The sequence below is a fragment of the Manis javanica genome, chromosome 9 (genome assembly GCF_040802235.1).
Source record: "Manis javanica isolate MJ-LG chromosome 9, MJ_LKY, whole genome shotgun sequence".
Classification (NCBI taxonomy): domain Eukaryota; kingdom Metazoa; phylum Chordata; class Mammalia; order Pholidota; family Manidae; genus Manis; species Manis javanica.
The window spans coordinates 11,189,154-11,210,964 of NC_133164.1; the positions used below are offsets into that span (position 1 = coordinate 11,189,154).

Genomic DNA, 21,811 nt, shown 5'->3' on the forward strand with positions numbered 1-21,811 from the left:
GTGTGCCTTTCATTTACTGCCTTTTACTGGAAGTCTCGCAGTTATTTTTAAGCTTGGGTTCCATCAGCATGACAACTGGGAGTTAGAGCCATGTGTTTGCGCTTGCCAGTCTGTGCTGTGTTGTTCTCCTTGAGCATGGGACTAAGAAGGACTCAAGTGAAATGAAGCTTCCTTTGTTTAATATGTGGTTTACTGGAGTAGATGTGGGATGACTGAGCCTACCAGCTACCTAGCTGGGCATGGTTAACAGTTTTGATGGGAACCCTATAAAGATAGGCCTGCTGGTCCAGGCCTTCCTTCAGCCGTGCTTATTGGTCAGTTCTGTGTTGGTGGGAGGTCAGGTGGTGAGGGCAGGAAGCCTGCTGTGCTGCTCCTTGGGGTCCCCGGTGCTCACCCACCCTGGCTCTGATGTCTGGTTCTGACCCAGCCTGGCCCACTTGCTGCAGTGGTACGTGACAGGAGCCCGTCACAACTTCCTTACGGAAGTGACCTCACAGAGGTTACCTCCCTGATGCCATTTGGAGAATTGAAGAAATATGGAAAAGAAGATAAGGAGAGGCAGTGCGATAGGGTCCCCCTGTCTTTGTGTGTCTTTTGGGCACGCATTTTTGTTATTCCAGCACAGTATTTTCAGACTACGCTCTGGGGGCTGGCTGGCATTTCCTCTTGCAGTTGGGGAGATGTCGTGCGTCATGCTATGATTCAGAGGTGCCCTTGGGTGCATCTGGGAATGGGGGGCTTGCCAATGGCAGAGGGCCTCGGATCGCCCTCTTCACCCTCTTCATTAGCTCTTCCTCTGCTGTAGTCAGAGCCAGTTCTCCAGGTCGTTGCCTGCCCTCACCCATTCTGCTGCTTCTAGTCTGCTGTGGGTCAGGAGCCCAGGTGCTTGGTCCTCCGTGGAGTGTTGAATGTGGCCAGAGTATTCCGAGAGAGGGGCGCGAACACCTCCTGTGAAGAGCAGAAGCAGTCAGGGTTTTGGATGCAAGCCAGCCATTTCTGTGCTTGGAGGCCTTTCTTTTCTTTGTGCTTCTTGAGCATAGAGGTCTCTGAAATCTGACTTCTGAGCCAGAGTTGAGTGGCTGTTCTTGATAATTGTGTGAGCTGCAGTTAAACATATGCACACTTTGTGTCGCAGTGCAGCTTGGGTGAGCATCTTTGTTGCATTGTTCCTTTGATTTGCCCATCAGGAGTCTCTTTTGGCAGTGCCTCAGCTCTGTAGGGTACTCAGCTGGGGAGGGCTTCTGCCAAAGGGGTCAGCCTTTGGAGGATATCGATAGCATCACTGGCTGTTTTTCTTCATTCAGCCGTAGAGCCATGCCCATCTTCCCTCTCTGTTCAGCTTTGCTGTGTTTTCAGGCGCAGGGTGGCCCCAGTTAAGTGGCTCTCCTGTACACAGCTGTGGGGCTGGAGGGTTTAAAGCTACAGTGACCAGAGGGTCTGAGATTTTGTTCTGTGTCCCACTATTCCTACAGGCAGACCCATTCTTGTCAGGCCATGTGTTAGGATTTCGAGTTTGAAAATTATGGGGTCTGAATTTAAGCTCACTTGCTAACAGTTACATACAATGTTGGTATTTGGATGGGTAGGTAGAGAAATAGAGTAAAAGATAAAGAATTAGAAAGTAAACTTCATTGTCAACTTTCCCAGGAGCTGGGGTCTGCTTTGCTTCCCCTCAGCTTTACTGCTTCCCTTCCATAAAAGGGGGATTTGATCAAAAGGCACAGTGGAAGTCTGGAGCTGGGAAGCTTGGGTATTTATTAATCTCAGCCTTGTGAGTTTTAATGGGTCTGTTTCTTAATCAGAAGTAAATGAACTATTTTGTATGCTGTTTTGGATCTAAGAAGCCATCTAAATGATGGGTGTGAGGAATTACCATGTTAGAATTGAATTGAATGCAGGATCTGTGATGTAAGCGTGATTTTTAGTTACCACCAGTGAAATGCAGTGTCGGGAGGAAGTTGGAACCAACATAATGGTGGAGATTATATTTTTTTGATTGTGCAAAGGATGAATGTATTGTTTTTGTCTGTCTTTCTGCCCTTACTGAACAGACAGGAGAGAGTTGGCTGGAATGGTCCTGACTCAGCAGTGTTTGTTTAGGTTTGCACACCTTCCAGCAGGTTGCTTATTTAAGCGCCCATTTATAACATTTTTAAATGGCTGACATGCCAGTCTACACTGGGTGGGTGGAATGCCATGCCAGAAAATACTAACTCCTGAGAGGCGATTACCATGTCCAGAAAATAAATCTGCCTTGTGAACAACCTTAGTCTTTCAAGCTGAAATTAAGAAAAAAGTAGTTATAAGTGGCCTGTACGTGAAGGAAATTAAATTATTCAGTTGTCACCTCTTCAATGTTAAAGAAACCACAACACAGCAGTTAGATGAATTGCCCAAGATCATAAAGCAGATACGTGGTGGGGCAAGATTTGAACCAGTTTGTCTCAGAAACCAACACCCTTAATCTCTACACTTCACACTATCACCGTGAAGAAGTGTATTGCATTTCTGTATCTAAACAGCAGATGCTGGCCTCGGTGAAACTTGGGCATAAGTGGGACACACACGAATTCTAGGCGGTATGGATCATAGCGGTCATAGCAGTCAATATGCTTTTACTCACTTCTGCATTATTTTTGCTACAGTACTAGTTGAGAAAATATTTGAAGCAAGATTAATATAGTTTTTCCTTAATAATTATGGTCCGTTGAAACATCCTCTTCCCAGATGCTATTCAGGAGACAGAACGCAGGTGAGTCACAGCTTCTCATCCAGTTGCTCTGCTGCCTGTACTTGATTCTCTTGGGACAGGATCAGGTATGCTTGTTAAATTGGCTGCTTCTAATTCCAAAGTCTTTCCTAAGAGAATTTAAGAATTAATTTTAAACTAGATCATGGTTTCCCTGGACTTGCTTCTTCTCCGCTCAGAACACCAGGGGGCTTTATAATAACTCCATAAGGAAAACACTTCTTCAACTTGGAATAGACATACACTGCACTTCGAGTAGTAAGTGTTGTGGCCATGTTTTGATCAGCTTGAAGCTGTGTGGGCACATTTGCCTTGTGGCCCACACTGGCCGTTTTGGGGCAGATTGGGTAGGTAGAAGGGCAGACAGGGATGGGAAGTTTTGGTAAATCACGAAGCTGTGGAGAAAGGCAAAACTTTGTTTTGTTTTTCAAAAAGTCATTCATGGACATGTCAGTACTAACCCCCTGGGATGAGATGAGCCGAATGAAGTGTCTGCTCTTTTGTATCTCACAGTTATTTGGGGGAGACAGATGAATAACGATCTGTAATGTGTGATTTTTTTCTTCTAAGTAGTTTTGTTGAGGTCTGTTTTACATATCATAAAACATACTCCTCAGGTGGTCAATTCAGTGATTTTTAGTAACTACACACAATGGGGCAGCCATCACAACAAAGCAGTTTAGAACGTCTTCTTTCACCCCCTGTCCGCTCCTTCATGTTCATGGACAGTCACCCTCTGTCCCCAGCTGGCCCCAGACAACCCCTGTCTGCTTTCTGTTTCCAGCAGTGTCTTTTTCTGGATATTTCATGGAGACGGAGTCACACAGTGTACGGTCTCTTGTGATGGTCTCCTCTCACTTAGCAGCGTGCTTTTGAGCTTCACGATGTGGCACGTGGCAGTAGCTTGCCCCGCCCCCTTTTGAGCAGGACCCCTTTGTGTGGCTCGACCTCATTTTGTCTGTCATTCACCAGCTGATGAGTTTCAGTTGTTTCCAGTATTTGGTTATTATTAATAATACTGTTTTGAACATTCTGGTGTGTGTCTGTGTGGACGGTTACATTTCCAGTTCTCCGGGTGTGGAATTGCTAAGTCATATGGTGGTTTTATGTTTAACTTCCTGAGAAATTGCCAGACTGCTTTCTGACGTGGCTACACAACTTTATATGCCTCCAACAATTTAATATAGGAAGGGACAACATACTGTGGTTTTAACAGATTTAATAGATTTACCACTACTTCCCGTGTAACACTGATATTGTTCTATCAGTGTGGCAAAATGGAGAAAAGCAACGTAATAACAGAAGTTGCATCGTGCTGTTTACTCTTCAGCAGGCGTGTAGTGTCACAGCACCTTGGGTCACCCATTGAAGAGGTGGGCACTTGCAGGCAGCGCGATTGGAGTGAACAGACCGGGAGCTGAAAGTAGTGTGTGAAGTGGGCGGCGGGCTGCCCTGATACAGACGGTCGGTCCTTTCTGTTTCGCTTTGGCGGGTGTCAGGATCTTTGGAATAACTGTGTAAGTTTTGGTCATTAGCCTTTTCCTTGCAGTCACCCCCCCCAGCCCTGGACTTCTGTGTCTCCTTTAATTTTCCTTATCATATTGCCCAGAAGTCAGGACAGGTTTTAATAGGGCAGAACAAAGTAGTATCTTTACTGTGGTTTTGTCAGTAATGATGGAATTCTTTCACATCATTTTGGGTCTAATTGGGAGCAAGAAGGAAGGGACACCAGGGGCCTGGCGGGAGAGTGGTCAGGAGAAGGGGTCATAAGACGAGCTTGGCGGCAGGTGGGCCACTGCTTGAAATTCTCCAGAGTGATGGTTCCAGTGCAGTGATGGTTCCAGACACCTGGAACGTGTCACTGGTGTGTGTGTTTGTAAGACATGGGATAGGAGGAGGAGAAAACAGGTCCACAGAGGGGATGGAGGATGAGACCAGGCAGAAAGAAAGCGATGAGCTAACATTCTCTTCAGCTGTTCTGGAGCCGAAGGTCAATTTAAGGTGCAGGTAACCTGAGGAAGGGGTTAGAAATAGGCCCTAAAGCAAAGCAGTTGGCCTTTCTCTTTACTGAAGCATGGAGCCTGAAGTCTGATGTGACCCTGAGGAGGAAGGTTCTGGAAGTGATGAGAATTTTGCTGAGTCCCTGTGGATTAGTGACAGATGAGGAGTTGACAGAAAGCAAGTGTCTGGTGTGATACGGGAAGCCAGGAGAGAGGCTGCCAGTAAAATCTGCAGGGGTAGAGTCGCTGACTCTGAACTTGAGCTGAAACCTAGTCTGAGTAGTTGGGGAGTAACAGTGCTGGTTAACTCACAGCCAGGCACCAGTTGGGGAGTAACAGTGCTGGTTAACTCACAGCCAGGCACCAGATTCTTTTGTGTGTAGTAACTCATTGCACCTTATGCAACGTGCTGTGCCTGTGCCCTTGTTATCTCAATTTACAGAAGAGGAAACTGAGGTCCAGAGCAACTCAGTAGCTTGCCCAGAGCCCCTCATCGTAGCCAGGAATCAGACCTGGGCAGTGGGTTCCAGGGTCCACTCTCGTAACCACTGTTACGGTAAGTAGCAGCAGAAATGTACCCAAATGGGAACTAGAAATAGTGACCCTTCTCGCTTCCGGTGTAATTTTCCCTACCTGGGAGTGCAGAGCTTCCTGCCTGTGGCCTTTTGGTTGGTTGTGTTTGGTTTTAATGAAGGAAGTGCCAGGGTTTATTTCGCCATGAGCTATATAACTTCCTGGAATGCATTATGCATTTTTCATCAAGTGCTTGTCCCACAGAACCACCAACTGCCGTGGTCAGTCTTTGCCTTGGTCTGGACTAGCTCACCGTCTCAGAGGAACCCCAGGCCTTCATCTTTCATCCTGGGGGCCTTCCCTGGAAGAAGAGTGCTCCCATCAGTCACTGGGGGAGCCTGGCATGGGTCAGTGATTCCCCTCGCACGGACCCTGGGGTACAGAAGCTTAGGTGGGTCAGGGATTGGCACCAAACACGTGACCTTGGGCGAGGTGAAGCCCCAGGCCTGTGGCCTCTCCACTCCCTCCTCTGCCAGTCCTCTTGGTCCGCAGGGGATGGGGGCTAGCCGATCCACAGAGTGCCTGCAGCAGATGGCCCTGGGCAGGCGGTGAGAGCCTTCTTTTGTTCAGCCACACTGAGAAAGAGCAGGACGCCGAGTGGATGAGGGCCGGTGTCCTCCTCAGCCAGCCCTCCAGCCAGGACCCTCTCCCTGGCACACGCCAGGAATACGTGTCCAGATGGAGCCACCCCGGTTCTGAGCAAGCTCTCCTGGGCCGGCTGCTCCCTGAACGCCCACCTCACAGCCTGGGAGAGTGGCTTCCGAAGGTCGCAGGCAGGGGGTGGGGGGTTTATGAGATACTGAGGCCGAAAATGTAGGTTCACCCAGGGGTTGCAGTCATTTCGTCCCCTCTGTTTAATGTGTTTAAACAAATTGTATTTGCATTCTTCGTGTTTACTAAAGCAGTGTCTACTTTAAAGAAACATGCATTTTAGGCTTCCCTAAAAACTCCTGATAGTTTGGATATGTAGGGCTAGACAACGAAATTCATAGAATAGAACATCTCTTTGCCTCAAGTTTCTTTTTTGTCAAGTATTGTAGAGTATTTTTTCAGTTTCATCTAGATTATGTGATTGTTGCAGGGCTGAAATCAAGTGTATCCTGTAGGGGAAATAAGGTTAGTAAGCCAGGCTGGGGCATGTGTTACCATGTGCAAGAGAGCTGGTGGAGGGCAGGGTTCTGCCACTCGAGGCTGTCTGCTCCTGGAAACAGGGCTGGAGGGTGGCTCTGCAGTGACTGTTGGCTTAGTTGTGATGTGGAAGAAAGCATGTTCCTGTGTGAACCTGGGATGTAGGCTTCAAGTTAAAAAAATAATCATCAGTTAGCTAGGAATGAGTCTTTTCTTCTAAAGGATATTTGAGGATTGGAGAAATCTGTTTATTCTTTGAGCTGATTAGAGCCATTTACTATTTACAAATCTTTATTTGGAAAATAAAGGTTTTTATTTTGGAGACCTTAAATTAACCCACTAGTTAATACACGAAACACCCTCTGGGGTCAGTGGCTGACATGGGTATGCAGGATCGGTTGCTGGGTGGCTGAAATCAGTGGGGACTGCAGGGGAAGAGCAGAGAAGAAAAACTGAAGCTGCAGGGAGACCTGGTCTCTGCTCACTCATGTGATTCCTTCCCTGGTGCTGGAAAGCAGGGGAATGCTAGAGAATGAGTCCTCCAGGAGTACTCCTGGCATCATAACTTCCTGCAGAACCTAGAGCCATCTCCTAGACCAGAACGGTGCTTCTCAACCTTGGCTGCACAGTGGAACTTTCTGGGGGAACTTTAAACAATGCGCATGCTGGAGCCCCATCCCCAGAGAGTCGGATTTAATGGTCTAGAATGAGGCTGGGGCACCAAGTGGTTTAAGGCTTCCCGGGTGATTCTGGTGTGCAGCCTGTGTTGAGAATCACTAACCACACGCTGTGGGAGGGCCACCCTGTAAGCCACTGCATGGGACTGGCATGGGATTGCACAGCAGAGAGAGCTGGCGCTCTTCATCAGCTGTGCCCTGCACAGGTTCTCCTGGTCTGTCTTCTGAGTCGGCCTCTTAGGTCCCTCTGAAGGAAGCTGAGACCATCTTGGAGACGGCAGGCACCCTTGGGTGGTTCGTTGGTCTTCCAGCCAAGAACCCATTACTCTCATTTGTACCTTTGAGGGGCGTGGGCCAGCTGAGTAGGAACCCATTTTGCAAATTTGTTCCTCCTCACGAGTAGCTCTGGTATTATAAAGTGAGTGTTTGGTGTAAAAACAAAGTTCTGACCTGAGACTTTCTTGTCAAGATGAGGAGCTCAAAATTTCCCCTGTTCTGTTCATGGCAAAATGTGTTTGGGGTTGGCTGCTGGGGGGAACACCAGGAATCTGGTTGGGGAACCACCAACGTGTGATGATGGCAGTACCCTGATAGCAGGACACCCTTCCCAGAAGTGTGTGTGGGTTTCCCAGGCAAGGGTGGGGGCCAGGGGTGTGCCACAGAGTTTCTTTGCTGCCTCCACTTCCTGAGTTAAAGGAGTTTGCACACTGCAGAGATTTCTGGGAAAATCCATAACAGGGCATTTATCTTTTTTTAGGTCCTTTTGTTTGTTTATAAACTTTTACATTGGTCTTGTATGTTTATATTCGGGTATGTACGTTATAAAAAGGGCAGCTTGATTTTCAGATAGGGTAGGCATGGGAAAGATCCGGATAAAGAATAAGCTTTCAAGTTGTTAGAATGAGACCTTTACAGGTTAGCACTCTTGATGAGACAGATTGCCCAATGCTCCTTTCAGTACAGAATGCTCTTTGAAGTGTAATGGTTAGATTAATTTAGTGAGATGGTTTTCAGGGCATTTTTTTTGCTTGGAATTAGCTTCATGATATTTATGGAAAGAATAATCTGCATTTAAAAATAGGAATATACAGCCATACTTAAAAACAGCAATAGTTTTTAATCTCTTTGGGACTGTGTTGCACTGTGTTATACGTGGTGAGTTCTCAGTAAGTATTTTGGCCTGTGTTTTAGTGATTTCTAAAAAAGTCTCCCAAGTGGAGTGCTGCTTTAAAGATGACCTCACTTGTTCTTAGAGGTGTTTGCTGGAAGGCCATGCCAGCTCTTGCAGCGGTGCCAGATCAACCACCTTATCTCCACAAAAGGCTATGCAGAGCGCCTCACTTCCCCCTCTGACTTGGGCTGATTGGACCCTCTGGCAGACCAATGAGCTAAATAAATCCTTGAGGCATCCCTGTTGCATTTTACTGAGAAGTTAAGAACTTGCTGAAGGTCGTGCAGCAAAGTGTTTCAGTAGGAGGACAAGCCAGGTCTCTTGATTCTTAGTTTTGTGCTCTTCCTGCTGTCTCTGGCGGACAGAGCTTGGGAGGCTGTGAGCAACTTGCCCAGACTTGGTGTCAGACGGCCATGCGTTCCAGTTCAGGGCCTGTCACAGCCACTGTGTCCTTGGACAGGCATACTCCCACTGTAAAATGAAGGCAGTACCTTCAGAGTAGGTAATTTTTCTTGCTTTGTAGTTTTTCTTAATTTTCCTTATGGCTTCCTTCTGCCTGCGGTACATCCAAGACCCAGGAGTCTCGTGGCCTCCGACTGCAGCATTCGCCCTATTTGGGACCTGCTGAGGGCCCAGGGTTCCAGGACTCCAGGTCCTGTGGGCGTCACGATGTAGCTGTCCAGGCATTCACATTTTCACATTGTTTGGCCAAGACGATCTCTTAGGTTCAAGTCTCTGCTCAAAAATGCCCAGCAGGATTTCTCTCTCACAAACCGTAACAGTTTCTGTCTGGACCACAGGGACTTCCCGACAAGCTGTTGGGGGGCTGTGTCCCCAGGCCAGTGCCTTTCGCGTCTTCCTTGTTTGCTGCAGTTCTGCCGGACCCGGGCCTGCTTTCCTTTTCCATGTGAAGTTGCTTCAGTGCGGCGAATCTTCAGTCTCTCTCCTGAGACCACCTGTGGAGGAGAGCCTTCTGTCTGTCTGAGGGGTCGAGCAGGAGTCTCCGTTACAAGCAAGTGGAAAAGTTGTATGGAAGGTTCTCATAGCTGTGATCTTTTGTGTATTGCTCCTAGCATTATTTCTTAGACCTAAGAGCCTTGTAATTCGGCGGGGAGGGTCTTTGCATCAGTGTGGAACACCACCCTGACCTCGGGGCTCTCTGATCAGACCCCCTCACCCCCACCCCAGTAGGTGGCATCTTGGGGGTCAGCCTCTGCCTCAGGAGTTTTTGCAGATACTTCCTTCTGTGTTGCTGAGGAAGCTCACTCAGGCCTCCGAGAACTCCCGTGTCCCTTCCCTGAGGGAGGGAAGGCCTCATTTAGTTTGATTTTTGGATCTGGCCATAGAAAGCATGCTGCTTTGTGACTTAGGTGATCGGGGTTTTCCTTCTGGCTCTAGTTCAAGTGAAAGCCTTCTAAGAAACTATTGAATCTTGATCAAGTATTGTCAGAAAGAATGAACGACAACAAGAACCATTTCTATTTATTAAATACTTACTGTTTAGCAGTAAGGAGATTACCTGACCATATTTTATCCTTTCAACATCCAAGGAAAGTGTCATCCCACTTTACAGGTGTGGAAACCGGGCAGGGTGTTTCAGTAGCTCGGTAGTGATTTGGCAGGGCTGAGCTGAACTTGTGTTTAGCCTCCAAGTACCTATGGCCCCATAGAAGCCCTAGTTTTTGGCAGATAAGCATCCAGAAGGACAGGGTTGAGTGAGGGTGGCATTTCAGTGTCTTCCTTCGCAGGCCGTGTAGTAGCTGCTGCCCCAGATGAGAGATTCTGCAAAGGCAGAGCAAAGCGGCTGGCGGTGCACACCGGGTCTCACAGTTTCCTGGGCCACGGCTGTATTTTCTTGTCTCCTCCATGTAAAGCTCTGAGTTTGGGCCTAGTGTTTGTTTTCAGTAATGCGGGTCTGTCTGAGGCTGCTTTCCGAAGAGGTTGTCTGCAGGTACCCATGCTGTTCGCCTCATCTGGTGGGTTAGGCTGGCAAAAAGGTAAGATATGTTCTTCAGTGCTAGAGCATAATCTTGAGGGGGGAAAGCAATTTGTAAAGTGTTGCAAATGCAGTTTTCCGTCCTCAGCGTAAAGAATGTGCTCTGGGAGAAGGGGGATGGCCTGCTGCCTTTGCTGGAGGGAGTTGTCAGGTTTGGGTGGGTTTCAAACAGCAAATGGATTTTCCACCTATGATAGTGAAATAATAGTGGCTTCTTTGGGTCAGGAAAAATAAGGTGTAGAAGGACGCAAAGTTGAGATTATAAGTAAAAAAAACATTTTGTAGAATTTTTAATAACTTTATTTTTAAATAGTTTAGGAATCAGAAGAGTTGCAAAAATAATGCATAGTTCCTGTGTACCCTTCACCTGTCTTTCCCCTGGTGAACTGTTTTACCCTGTAAAAGCAGGAAATTGGTGTTGGCCAGTGCTGCTAACTCAGGTGCAGGCTGTAATTCAGATGTCCCCCGGTTTTGCATGCTCTTTTTTTGGGGGGTGTATAGTTCTGTGAAGTTTTATCACTTGTGTAGATTCCAATACACAAGCACAGTTGGGATGCAGAACTAACTGTTCCATCAGCTCAGAGATTCTGCTTGTGTTAGCCCTTGCCCGTCATCCCTCCCCCTACCTGCCTCCAGCACCATGCACCTGTTCTCTAGCATTTGGTTCACTTTGAGAATTTTCTAAAATTCAGTCCTACAGATGTAACTCTTAGTGCTTGTAGACAGAAGTTGGGTGACAGGAAGATAAGTGGGGGTGGTAGCAGAAAGTGGGACTAGAGCTGGGGGTTTAGATTGACGGTAAGCATTTGTGACTTCATTCTTTAGATAGTACGCTGTCCCAGATGTTTTGAGCACTGAAGGAAAACCATGAGTTTTGAGGAAGCTAGACTGCAAGCAGGGCATGGGAAGGTCTTGAGGTGGGTCAGTTGTGAGGGAGGGCCAGGGTGTGGGGTCAGCCAGGGGCGTGGCAGGGGAACCGCATGGAGGGGTAAGAGAAGAATAGGTGAACATGGTTTCCGCTTTGTAAATGGCAGATGGTGACGCTATTAACAGTGGAACATGGGGAAAGCCTGGAGTGGGAAGCTGGGCAGGCATGGAGGATAAGGTGGCATGCTGGTGGTAGGGCTACGCCTGGCTGGCAGGTGGGTTCCACTGGTGTGACGTTGACTGATCTGGGGGTGGCTGCCCTGGGTGCTGGTGAGGGAGGGATTCAGAGGCTGAGTTCAGCTCCTGGAGGAGAAAGGTGCATGATTGATGAGGGATGCCTGCCGAGCTCAGAAGCGGGGTGGGCACACCTGTCCCCTGCTCACTGTCCCTGGTCAATGTCGCCTTTTCTCTTGCTGCAGGAACAGTGATGTGTAAGTAGCAAGTATTAGAGCCACGTCAAACTTAGTTCCTTTTTCTTTTCAGGGAAAAACAGAAAAGCTTGGTTTCAGCCCCAAGTGGTGCAGTGTGGTATGACTGTGCAAGTGGTACCTCTGGAGCCGAGTAACTTGGAAAGTTGGATGGTGATGCCAGATGCATTTTTCACTGCCAGGAACAATTGAAAGAAAACAGTAATAGCTGTTCAGGTTTAAAAATAATAAACTACTTAAATCATCATAGAACTATTTTAATGAATTCCCTCAAGGGATTATGAAATACAGTGAATTATTGTGGGTGCCTGAGCTCCAGAAAGGTACAGCTTTGAAACTTCTCTAGGTCTTGGGGTGGGGAGCAGGTCATTGCACACGTGGACTTTCTCTTCGGAGGAATCTCGAAGGGGTGTAGGTGGCCTGTCCTCTCTGTGCTGTGGGGCAGCGTGACAGCCACTTGTGCTGTGCACACATTTGTTCTCTTCCTCTAGTGGGAGGTTCTAGGCTATTGGGTAGCTGGCTGTCTGGAAACTTCCATGTAATCATGAGAAACTGCTGTGAAACCATTGATTCTAGATTCATCTGGAGCACTTTCCCTGGCTTTTTGGCTCTTGGCACAATCCCCGAGCCCAGTGAAGTTTTCCCCGGGTTGGCTGGGAAGGGGCTTTGGGCATTTTCAGAGCCTTCACCCATGCATGGCCTTGCCTCTGGGGTGCACCTTCCACTTACTTTGGTCGGTTTTTTAAGATCCTGACCGTAATATGATAGTATAACAAGTGCCATGGTTTCCCTCAGTCTTGTAATTAAAATAAACAAGACAAGGTGTGAGTGTTTAGGAAGGCCCAGAATTTAGCTGACTGAAGTTTATAGAGTCAGATAGCCTGGGGGTGTCATCGTGAAAGGGCGGTGAAGAAGATGAGATGGTAAGGCCACCAGAAGGGGAGCTAAGTGCCATTTTCACTTAATCCTGAGGCTCCCAGGGGAGGTTGGTCTGTTTCTCGATATGGATGGTGAGGGTTTTGAGGCTGTGAAGAGAGAGTATGTCAGGATTGAGCACCTGCTACTGCAGACATTACGCTGGAAATTGGAAGTGTCAGCCGCTGCTGGTGGGGGGCGCTGCCTGCTTACTGCCAGTTGCATTTATTCATCCACAGAGAATCCTTTCTTCCTATTATTTCTCAGCCCTCTTAACCCTTCCCTCTGAGGAGGGAACTAAGACTTGTTGTGTGGCTTATGGGGTCACATAAATAAGCATGTAAGTGAGATTCATACCTCTTCATCGTGAGAAGCCCGATCTTCCTTCTTTGCCTTGAAATGATCTTCAACTGCCTGAGTGGGAAGTTGCATTGGGCATCTGATTGTTATTTTTGAGCCGTGAGTCTGGGATCTGAGCAGGCAGCACCCAAGCCCATCCCTCCCACCCCCAGCCTCCTTGACCAAGGAGAGGTGAATGTGGTGGTGGTGGGGGGTGCTGACCACCCACTGCCTCAGAGGAGGCTGAGCTGCTGTGTGCCCTGACTTCTGCTGGCGCTCGTTGGGGACTCCGGCAGGCCGCCTGGTGAGGTGAGGCTCCCGCCGGCCTGCCTTATCTGTGATGATGACCTGTGCTTAGCTCAGCATAAACCTTTCTGAAAAGAAAATTCTCAACATGGCTGGCAAAATGGCACCTTTCCTCCCAAGGAGCTCTGCTTTCCTCAGTGCACAGACTGGCAGCGGAATCTCGAAGTTCCTCGAAGTAGGTCATTGTTGGCATTGGTTCTCTCACGGCCGTGAGGCTACGCCGCGTAGTGATGAGCATGAGCCCGAGTTGCCAAAGGGCAGAAAGCCCATCTTGCGAAGGCCCTGCTGTCCCTGTACTAGCAGGTGTTCCCCTTCTCACTGGGGCCAGCTTTTAGCTCGTCGCAGCTGCTCTCACAGTGGCAGTGTGGAATGCCACAGCGTACTGGGGCCGGCGGGGACGGAGCCCCTGTGCTTGCTTTACCGGTGCAGGCTGTGGGAAGAGGACTTGGGGGCAGTTGGCAGAGCTTTGGGAAAACAGCTGCCTTAGACTAGGCAAAGGAAGGGCAGGCAGTTTATTAAAAAGGAAACACTGCTCTCCAGAGTGTGGAACATCTCTGCACTTGCCCTCCTCCCCAGGATTGGACACTTTTCCGGCAGTGGTCAGTGATCTGTGCTCTCCCTTGAATTCTGCTGCCTGTTTTTTGGTAACAGATCATCCCGGAGCTTAGTGGCCTAAAGCAGTAATGATTCAGTATTTCTCCTGTGTGCTTGGGTTGACTGGGGGTTTTCTGCAGTCTCACTTGGGCTCACTCTTGTGCCTGCGGTCAGCTGGAGAGGTGCTGCCTGTGCTCAGCAGGGACAGGAGGACACTGGGTGTCTGCAGTTGGCCCAGGTGTGTGGCTAGTGCCTTGGTTTTTTATGTGGCCGCTCCAACAGGCAGCCCAGGCCGCTTTACTTGTTGATGGAGGCATTCAAGGGGAGCAGAGGCCAAAGCCACAGGGCCTCTTAAGGCTTAACCTTGGAAAAACACACCATCACAGGAAATCCTAAGGCCAGCCCAGATTCAGGGAATGGGACATAGACTCTTTCTTGCTGGGAGGAATGCCACAATCACATTGCAAAGGGGTATGAACACAGAGGTGTGATTGAGTGGCAGTTACTTTTGTGACAATCTCTTTCACTGTCATCTCGAACACTATAGGAGTTTGGCTAAATTCTTGTTGGCTTTGTTTTTTATTAAGTCTCAAAAAGGAACTGCCACTGATTTCTTAGTATGGGAATGGGGCAGTTAACGAAGGGGGGTCAGGTTAGCACACTAAAACCCACCCCCCTTTTAGAGCCGTGTTGGCTCGTCAAGGTTGCCTTGTGTGTCCCCCAGGTCTCTGAACAGTGGCTTTCAGTGTGGACCCTGCCCGGCGGCATCTGCGTCGCCTGGGCGTTCATGGGCCCCGTGCCAGATGTACCGCAGCAGATCCCAGGGGTGGGGCCAGGCCGTCGGTAGTAGTCTAACAAGCCTGCCAGGTGATTCTCATGCTCTGAAGACCTGAGAATCACTGCTCCTGAGGGTGTAAACAGCTTGAGCCATCTCATCCCTCCCTAGCCAGAGGTGCTGTCCTCCCCATTCTTCCTCCCCCAGGCACTGTGCTCTCTGAATTAGGATATTCTTCACAGTGTCCGCCCTGGATCCTGTTTGCACCAGCGTATGGCTGGGGTTTTCTTACTACTCAGGAGACATTTACTGACCATCTGTCACTGTGCCCAGAGACACGGGTGTGGAAGTGAATATGGCATGGACGCCCAATTCCCCGCGCTGATAGTCTAGCAAAGGAGGCAGTGCTCTGTGGGAGAACCGCCACTTTCAGCAGGGGTTCAAACGACAAATCCAGTTCCTATAGATCGAGCTTGAGATGTTCAGGTAGAAAGAGATACCTAGTAAGTAATTGATTCTAGGAATTAAAACTCAAAAGGCAGGGCCAGAGCTAGCAATTTGAAATCACACTCTACACTATAATTTAAAACAGCATTTCCTCAAAGGTGACTATTCATTAGAATCAACATCTCTGAAAAATGTGGATTATGGAGCGCCATGTGTGACTGAGTGTGTTTTGGGATCTCTCGAGTGTGCCAGGTAATTCTGACCAGCCAGGCTGGGGGAAAACGGTCCCAAGCCATGAAATCATATGACAAGTAGAGAAACAGGAGGCCTGGGATGGCACTGTTAGGGGAATGAATGTAGTGAGGTCTAGCGTAGGTGGAGGCTCTTCTGGAACTGGGCTTGTAAGATGAGTGGAGAGCGGGCTGTAGATGTCGAGGACTGGACAGCTTGCGCGGAGGGCTTCTTGGAGGAGGATGAGACCCTCCGTGCGGCAGGGGTGGTGGCTGAGCGGGAGCCAGACCGTGGCATTGACCGCGAGGGCAGGGTCCCCAGCAGGTCGGACAACATGACGACATTCAGGGAACTTGAAAGGGAGGAGGGTGACCAGTGAAGTAAGGTGTTTTTGTTTTTCTAAATCGGAGAGCCCTGAGCTTTGCCAAGGGCAGAGAGGCAGCAGAGGGCTGAGTGGCAGAGGGTTACTGCTGCAGCCACATCCTGCAGGAGAGGATGGATTCAAAGGCCCAGCCTTTGGGGTTGGCCTTAAAGAAGAGGTGGGCCTCCTGCCCTCCCGCGACGGGGAAGGAGGTAAGGAAAGGGCGTGAGAACAGGAGAGTTTCTTGCTGCTGGAAACAGACACGGTCTCTGTGTCTGGGTTCCGGGTAACCAACCCCAGCACGCATTCCTCACTCACTTTGCTCATTTTTACTGATGGGGTTGGCGGATTTTTGTGAGCTTTTACTCTGTTCAGTGTGCAGTCTCAAAGTGGGGCCTGTGTTCACGTCCCTCAGTGACACCCCTCACGTCAGCATGTGGTTATTGGGGTGCCTGGTTTCCCAGCGGCTCACCCTCTGTGTGGGCTACCACGTTGGACATAGGCTGGCTGGGTGTCAGCAGTTCTTGAAAAGCACTGCTAGAACTCCATGTGTTTTACCTTGGAAAGCAAGGTTGTGGTTAGCGTCTGGTCAGCCCACAAGCTCATTTCACTCAGGGCTGCTGGAATTCTGTGCCTGTGACCCTTCAGGTTCCCCCAATGTGATGCCTCCTCTTTCTGGGCCTCTGATTGTGTTCTTCCTCCTTTTCAGCCCTTCTTCCTCCCCTTACTCCTTTTTCTGTAATACCTCAGCTTCTTTGAAGAACTGGTGGGCTTGCAAAATCAGCCTTTGCAAGGCGTCCCCTTGCGCACGTGTGCAGTGTTTTTCAGAGAAGGTGTGTCTGTCTGGGAGGCAGCTCCCAGCGTCCTGTCACTCTAGGGGTTGCATACTGGTGCCCCTGGCTTCGGGCTGGGCGGTTGCTCATGGTGGGATGTGATCCGTAGGCCTCCTGCTAAATGTCAGTTCTGACCCTCAGTTTGTGACACACCCCCTGGGGATGACAGGTAGGTTTTGCTGCCCATTTGAAATCTCAGTTGTTGACAGACCTCTCTCTCTGGCCAGGTTGATGTTAGGACAGATATTGGAGTCCCCAGAATGTTCACTGTGTATTTTCAACTAGTCATGTTCACGGTTAAGGGCTTTTAGAAGCTATTTCAAGGTAAAGCATTTCCATGACAGAGGAAAACAGGTTGCTTATTGTTTCCTGAGATCTGGTTCAGATATTTAGGCCAAGGTAGTAGCTCTAAGTAAAGCTGCATAGGACTGTATTTGTTGGACTTTAAAACATGGCCTGTTACAAGACAATTAAGTTAGGGTATAAAGTTGTTTTCCTGTTATGTGACAGAGCTAGTTAACCTGCTTTAATATATATCAACTTAAATTTAGAAAATATGCAGGGGAGGGTGGGAAGAAAAGTGGAACTTCTGTTGAAGACCAATCAGTCCTTGAAAAATTGATCTAGGTGAATAAAAGAAAAAAAGCAGTCCCAGTTCTGTGAGTTATTGAAGTTTCCCTTCTTTCCTTCTCTCCTACAGAACCTAAAAGCAGACCCAGAAGAGCTTTTTACAAAACTGGAGAAAATTGGAAAGGGCTCTTTTGGTGAGGTGTTCAAAGGCATTGACAATCGGACTCAGAAAGTAGTTGCCATAAAAATCATTGATCTGGAAGAAGCTGAAGATGAGATAGAGGACATTCAACAAGAAATCACAGTGCTGAGTCAGTGTGACAGTCCCTATGTAACCAAATATTATGGATCCTATCTGAAGGTAAGGCTTAAAAATAAACAACAGTTTTCCATGACACAGCACTTGGCTGAGATGTGAGCAGTGTACGTGCAGGACTTTAATGGCACAGCAGGTTTTCAGAGGAAGGAGAACTGTTCTGACCTTTGCGAGCGAAAAGAACCTTGCTTTGAAAGTTTTATCATCTGAAATGTCACCTATAGAAATATATTTCTGGTAAAGGTGTTTGTTGAAATTCCCTTTCAAACAAGGGAGAGTATTTCTGTGTGGGACTTTGTAATCAAACATGCATTTCTTATTATGTTGTTATGAACAGTAACTGTGAATCACTTAATTTTAGCATGGTTTAAGATAACTCATGCTAACCTAAGAATATTAGTCTTCTGATATTTTCCATTATCAAATGTGGTTTAATTTAATGTTGTTTTTAAAAACTGTTGAGAACTGATAATGTTGCTTAGTGAGCTAGTTTATCTACAATTTACTTTAAAGAATTCCAGGTAAGTAAATAATCACTTAAATAAAAGAGTAGTTGTCATACAACACTACAATTTGTCCTTGATCTTTACGCAGTTCTTTAAGTGAGAAAGAACAGTATAAAAAATGGTTTCCAGTCCTGCATGGGACCGTTTTTTTTTTTTTTTTTTTTGAGAGGGCATCTCTCATATTTATTGATCAAATGGTTGTTAACAACAATAAAATTCAGTATGGGGGGTCAATGCTCAATGTACAATCATTAATCCATCTCAAGCCTAATTCTCGTCAGTCTCCAATCTTCTGAAGCATAACGAACAAGTTCTTACATGGTGAACGAATTCTTACATAGTGAATAAATTCTTACATGGTGAACAGTACAAGGGCATTCATCACAGAAACTTTCGGTTTTGATCACGCATTATGACCTATAAACAATCAGGTCAAATATGAATATTCGTTTGATTTTTGTACTTGATTTATATGTGGATCCCACATTTCTCCCTTTATTATTATTTTTATTTTTAATAAAATGCTGAAGTGGTAGGTAGATGCAAGATAAAGGTAGAAAACATAGTTTAGTGCTGTAAGAGGGCAAATGTAGATGACCAGGTGTGTGCCTGTAGACTATGTGTTAATCTAAGCTAGACAAGGGCAGCAAAACATCCACGGATGCAGAAGATTTCTCTCAAAGCAGGGGGGGTGAGTTTCTGAGCCTCACCTCTGTTGATCCCCAAATTCTCACCTGATGGCCCCCATGTGACTGTGCCTGTCTTAGGTTGTTCCTCCCTTGAGGAATCTTACCCGTCTCTGGCTAACCAGCCATATTCCAGGGCCATACAGGGAAACGTAAAGTTGGTAAGTGAGAGAGAAACCATATTGTTTGAAAAGGTTAGCTTTTTACTTCTTTGCAGATTTATGCCCTGTGGCTTCTATGCCCAGCACTTGTGCATGGGACCATTTTTTAGATATTGTTACCACGTCATACGACTAAGAAAAGTTTAAGAATATTCTTTGTGTTTCAAGTTTTTTGACATATTCTTGTTTTACTGAACTTAGAAATGTAAAATTTTTCAAATTAGAGTCTTGGTAATCTTAAGATTTGGTGAAAAAATTATGAACTAATTTTTGTGGAAACCAACACTTCATAGATAAAAACAACTATTTCCTGAGGGAGGGGGGCAGCAATAAGCCCAGATAATGTAAGACTTGGCCTCCTCGTGTCCTTGGGTTGTCCTCTAAATTCTCCATGTTGCAGCTTATACCTTCTGCGTGGTCAAAAGGGATAGTGCAGGTTGTGAGTTTGTGGAAATGTGATAATAAGGTGTAAGAGGAAGTAGGGACATTTTCTAGAACCATTGATTCACTAAAATGAATATTTAAAGGAAATCAAAATTAAGTGGTAATCCTTTTTTTCTATTCATAGTCTAAAGGATGGCAGTATGTCATAGGTGAACTGCAGGATTTAAATGGAAAGAGTCAGTTTGGAGCCAAATGTCCTGGACTTGAATCTTGCTTCTCCTGGTGTGTGGCCTTGACCGGGTGTTTTTTTTAAATTACCTAGTTTATTGTAAAATAGAAAATTATGGTCACCAAGTTAAATGGAATTACGTATGTGAAAGTACCTGGCATGTAGAAGATACTGAGTGTTAATTTCCTGTCTTAACTGATTGAATTTATTCATACCTCATCTCTGAAAGTCACATTGCAATGAGGGACATACCCACCAAGGCCAAAGCAAGGAGGAGGAGTGCCAACAATAACCATGACCATCGCTGTGGAGGCGCGTCCAGCTCGGGTCTTGGTAGGGCAGGAAGGGGTGCACTGTACGTGTCATCATTTTCGTGATCCAAGAGGAGAGCATATGTAATTTCGAGACGGGAAAGCAAAGGTCACCAACAGCTGAAGAAACTGAACTTGGACTCTTACCTATTTACCACTTAATACCCTTTGTGAAATGATTTCCACCATAGTTTTATAGTAAATTCAGAGTTGGGTTTCATGTGGTATGCTGAGGTGGTGTTTTAATAGGAATCGTGGTACCTGTGGCAAAGGAAGCATGGAAGAGATCCTTACAAACGTTTGCTGATTCATACCAGCTAATATTTAATTATGGGAATTAAGGATCAGTGGTTCAAAAGTTATCTTCTTCAACCTCAGCTCCTCAGCAGGAGTTTTACTGCATTCCGGAGTCTGTTGCTTCATTGTGCCCAAACATGGTGTTACCTTGACTGTACATATTCAGAGATTCCACTGGTATGTCCTGTTCTTGCCTGACTCACTGATTCTAGAACGTACATTCCAGGTCAACCTATCCTTGATCTAGAGTGGGCCAGTGAATTTATTTAGTTAACATAATGTCAGCTGATAGTGTAAACCCCCTAAATATATAATGGCTCAAATGTAACAGAAGTTACATAGTTCTTGCTCACTGATAACTGTGCTTTGTGGGAGGTTTTCCTCCTGACAGTGATTGCAGAGCTTCCTTCTCTCTTGTTGCTATTCCTTCTGTCTTCCATTACGTGGCTGTGTTTCTCTGCCCTAAAGCCAACATGGAGGCAAAAAATGGGGGTCCCTGTGAGAAGTTGTCATGTGCCCAGGCCTGGACATAGAGCACACTATTTCTGCCCACGTTCCCCAGGCCAGAACTCAAGTCACACGATCACACCTCACTCAGGAGGGGCTGGGAAGTGGCATCTAGCCGTGTGCTTCATGGAAGAGGAAATGGACTTGGTGCTCACCGTGCCTTTCCAAAGCCACTTACTCTATGAAAGGAAGTGGAATAACTCATGGAATGATTTGTCCATGATAGGATAGGACAGATGGAAAGTTTTGATGATTTTGTCTATAGTGCCTTATTTAGTTGACGAGGCAGATTGTCTTCTAGAAAAAATCACCCTTCTGAAAAGTTGCCCTTAATTTCTTAAACCATGTGAAAGATGATTCTAACTTGATTTAAAATATAATGAACTGCTATTTTTAAACAACATTAATTAACTATTATAAGTTGGGCAGGACAAAAATCTGGTCCCATGATTCTGCCTGACTGATCTTGTATAGAGTTTTCATGAAATTCCTTGGCTCAGGGGAAGACCCTCCCTGAGGAGGGTGGGCTTATGAAGTTTAAATTGGTATAGTCAGAACTGTCAAGTAAGATAACAAATTAAATTGACACATAAGAAGAACAGGTCTTTGACACAAAGTAGAAAATAATTGTGTTTTATGTGGTTTTTGTTACCCTTTTAGAAACTCCCCATTGCCTCGGAGATAATATTGCTTAGTTCCTTAAGTTGTGATGGGAGAGAGGGGCCTTAGGATTTTACCTTGTGTTCAGACTTTTACATGGCAAATTGGGTGAAGAGGAAATTAAAAGAAAGTGGTTTCTCCATTACTGTGACAGCATTGAAAGGTCTCATGATTGTGTGTTGGTTTCAATCATCTAGTTTAGAAAAAGAGATTAAAAACAATAGGTAAGTGGTCTAAATATATTGAATGTTGCTGAAGGTCAGGAGAGTGGAGTTGATGTGAACTATGTGGCTGTTACCAAATCACAGAATTGCTGTGTAGCATGCTTTTTCCCCAAAGGTTAAAATAAAAAATATAACAATTGAGGGAGTAGATGGAATAATTCAGCAGACAGTGAGCACTAACATTTATATTGATGAATCTGAGGCCTCGAAAGGTCTTGAAGATTACTACAGTGCCATAGGAGAAACTTCATTCGTTGTGCTTTAAGCGTTTAATTTTGGGGAACTTAAACCAGCTAGAATATGTACCAGAAGCCCCAGTGTCCCACCTATTATAGCACAGGAGTTTTCTGCCACAAAAATGCTGCCCACAGGTTCATAAAGAAACCTTTACGTGTGTGTGTTGCTGGTTGCTGGCTGGTTTTCTGTGGGTGGTGAGCAGAAGAGAGGGGATCGTTTGGATTTTCAGTTGGGCAGTGAAGACACGAGACTGAGATGGGGCAGCATGGTGTC

At 46.7% G+C, this 21,811-nt stretch overlaps 1 protein-coding gene across 2 annotated transcripts in view; it reads left to right on the top strand.

Annotated features, from left to right (window-relative positions):
* STK24 (serine/threonine kinase 24) overlaps positions 1-21,811 on the top strand; it is a 108,861-nt gene that overhangs the window by 24,635 nt on the left and 62,415 nt on the right. For both annotated transcript variants that reach the window (XM_037024957.2, XM_037024955.2), the window contains exon 2: positions 17,151-17,381. In XM_037024957.2, coding sequence (XP_036880852.2) covers positions 17,151-17,381 — 231 coding nt within the window. The remainder of the gene's footprint in view (positions 1-17,150; positions 17,382-21,811) is intronic.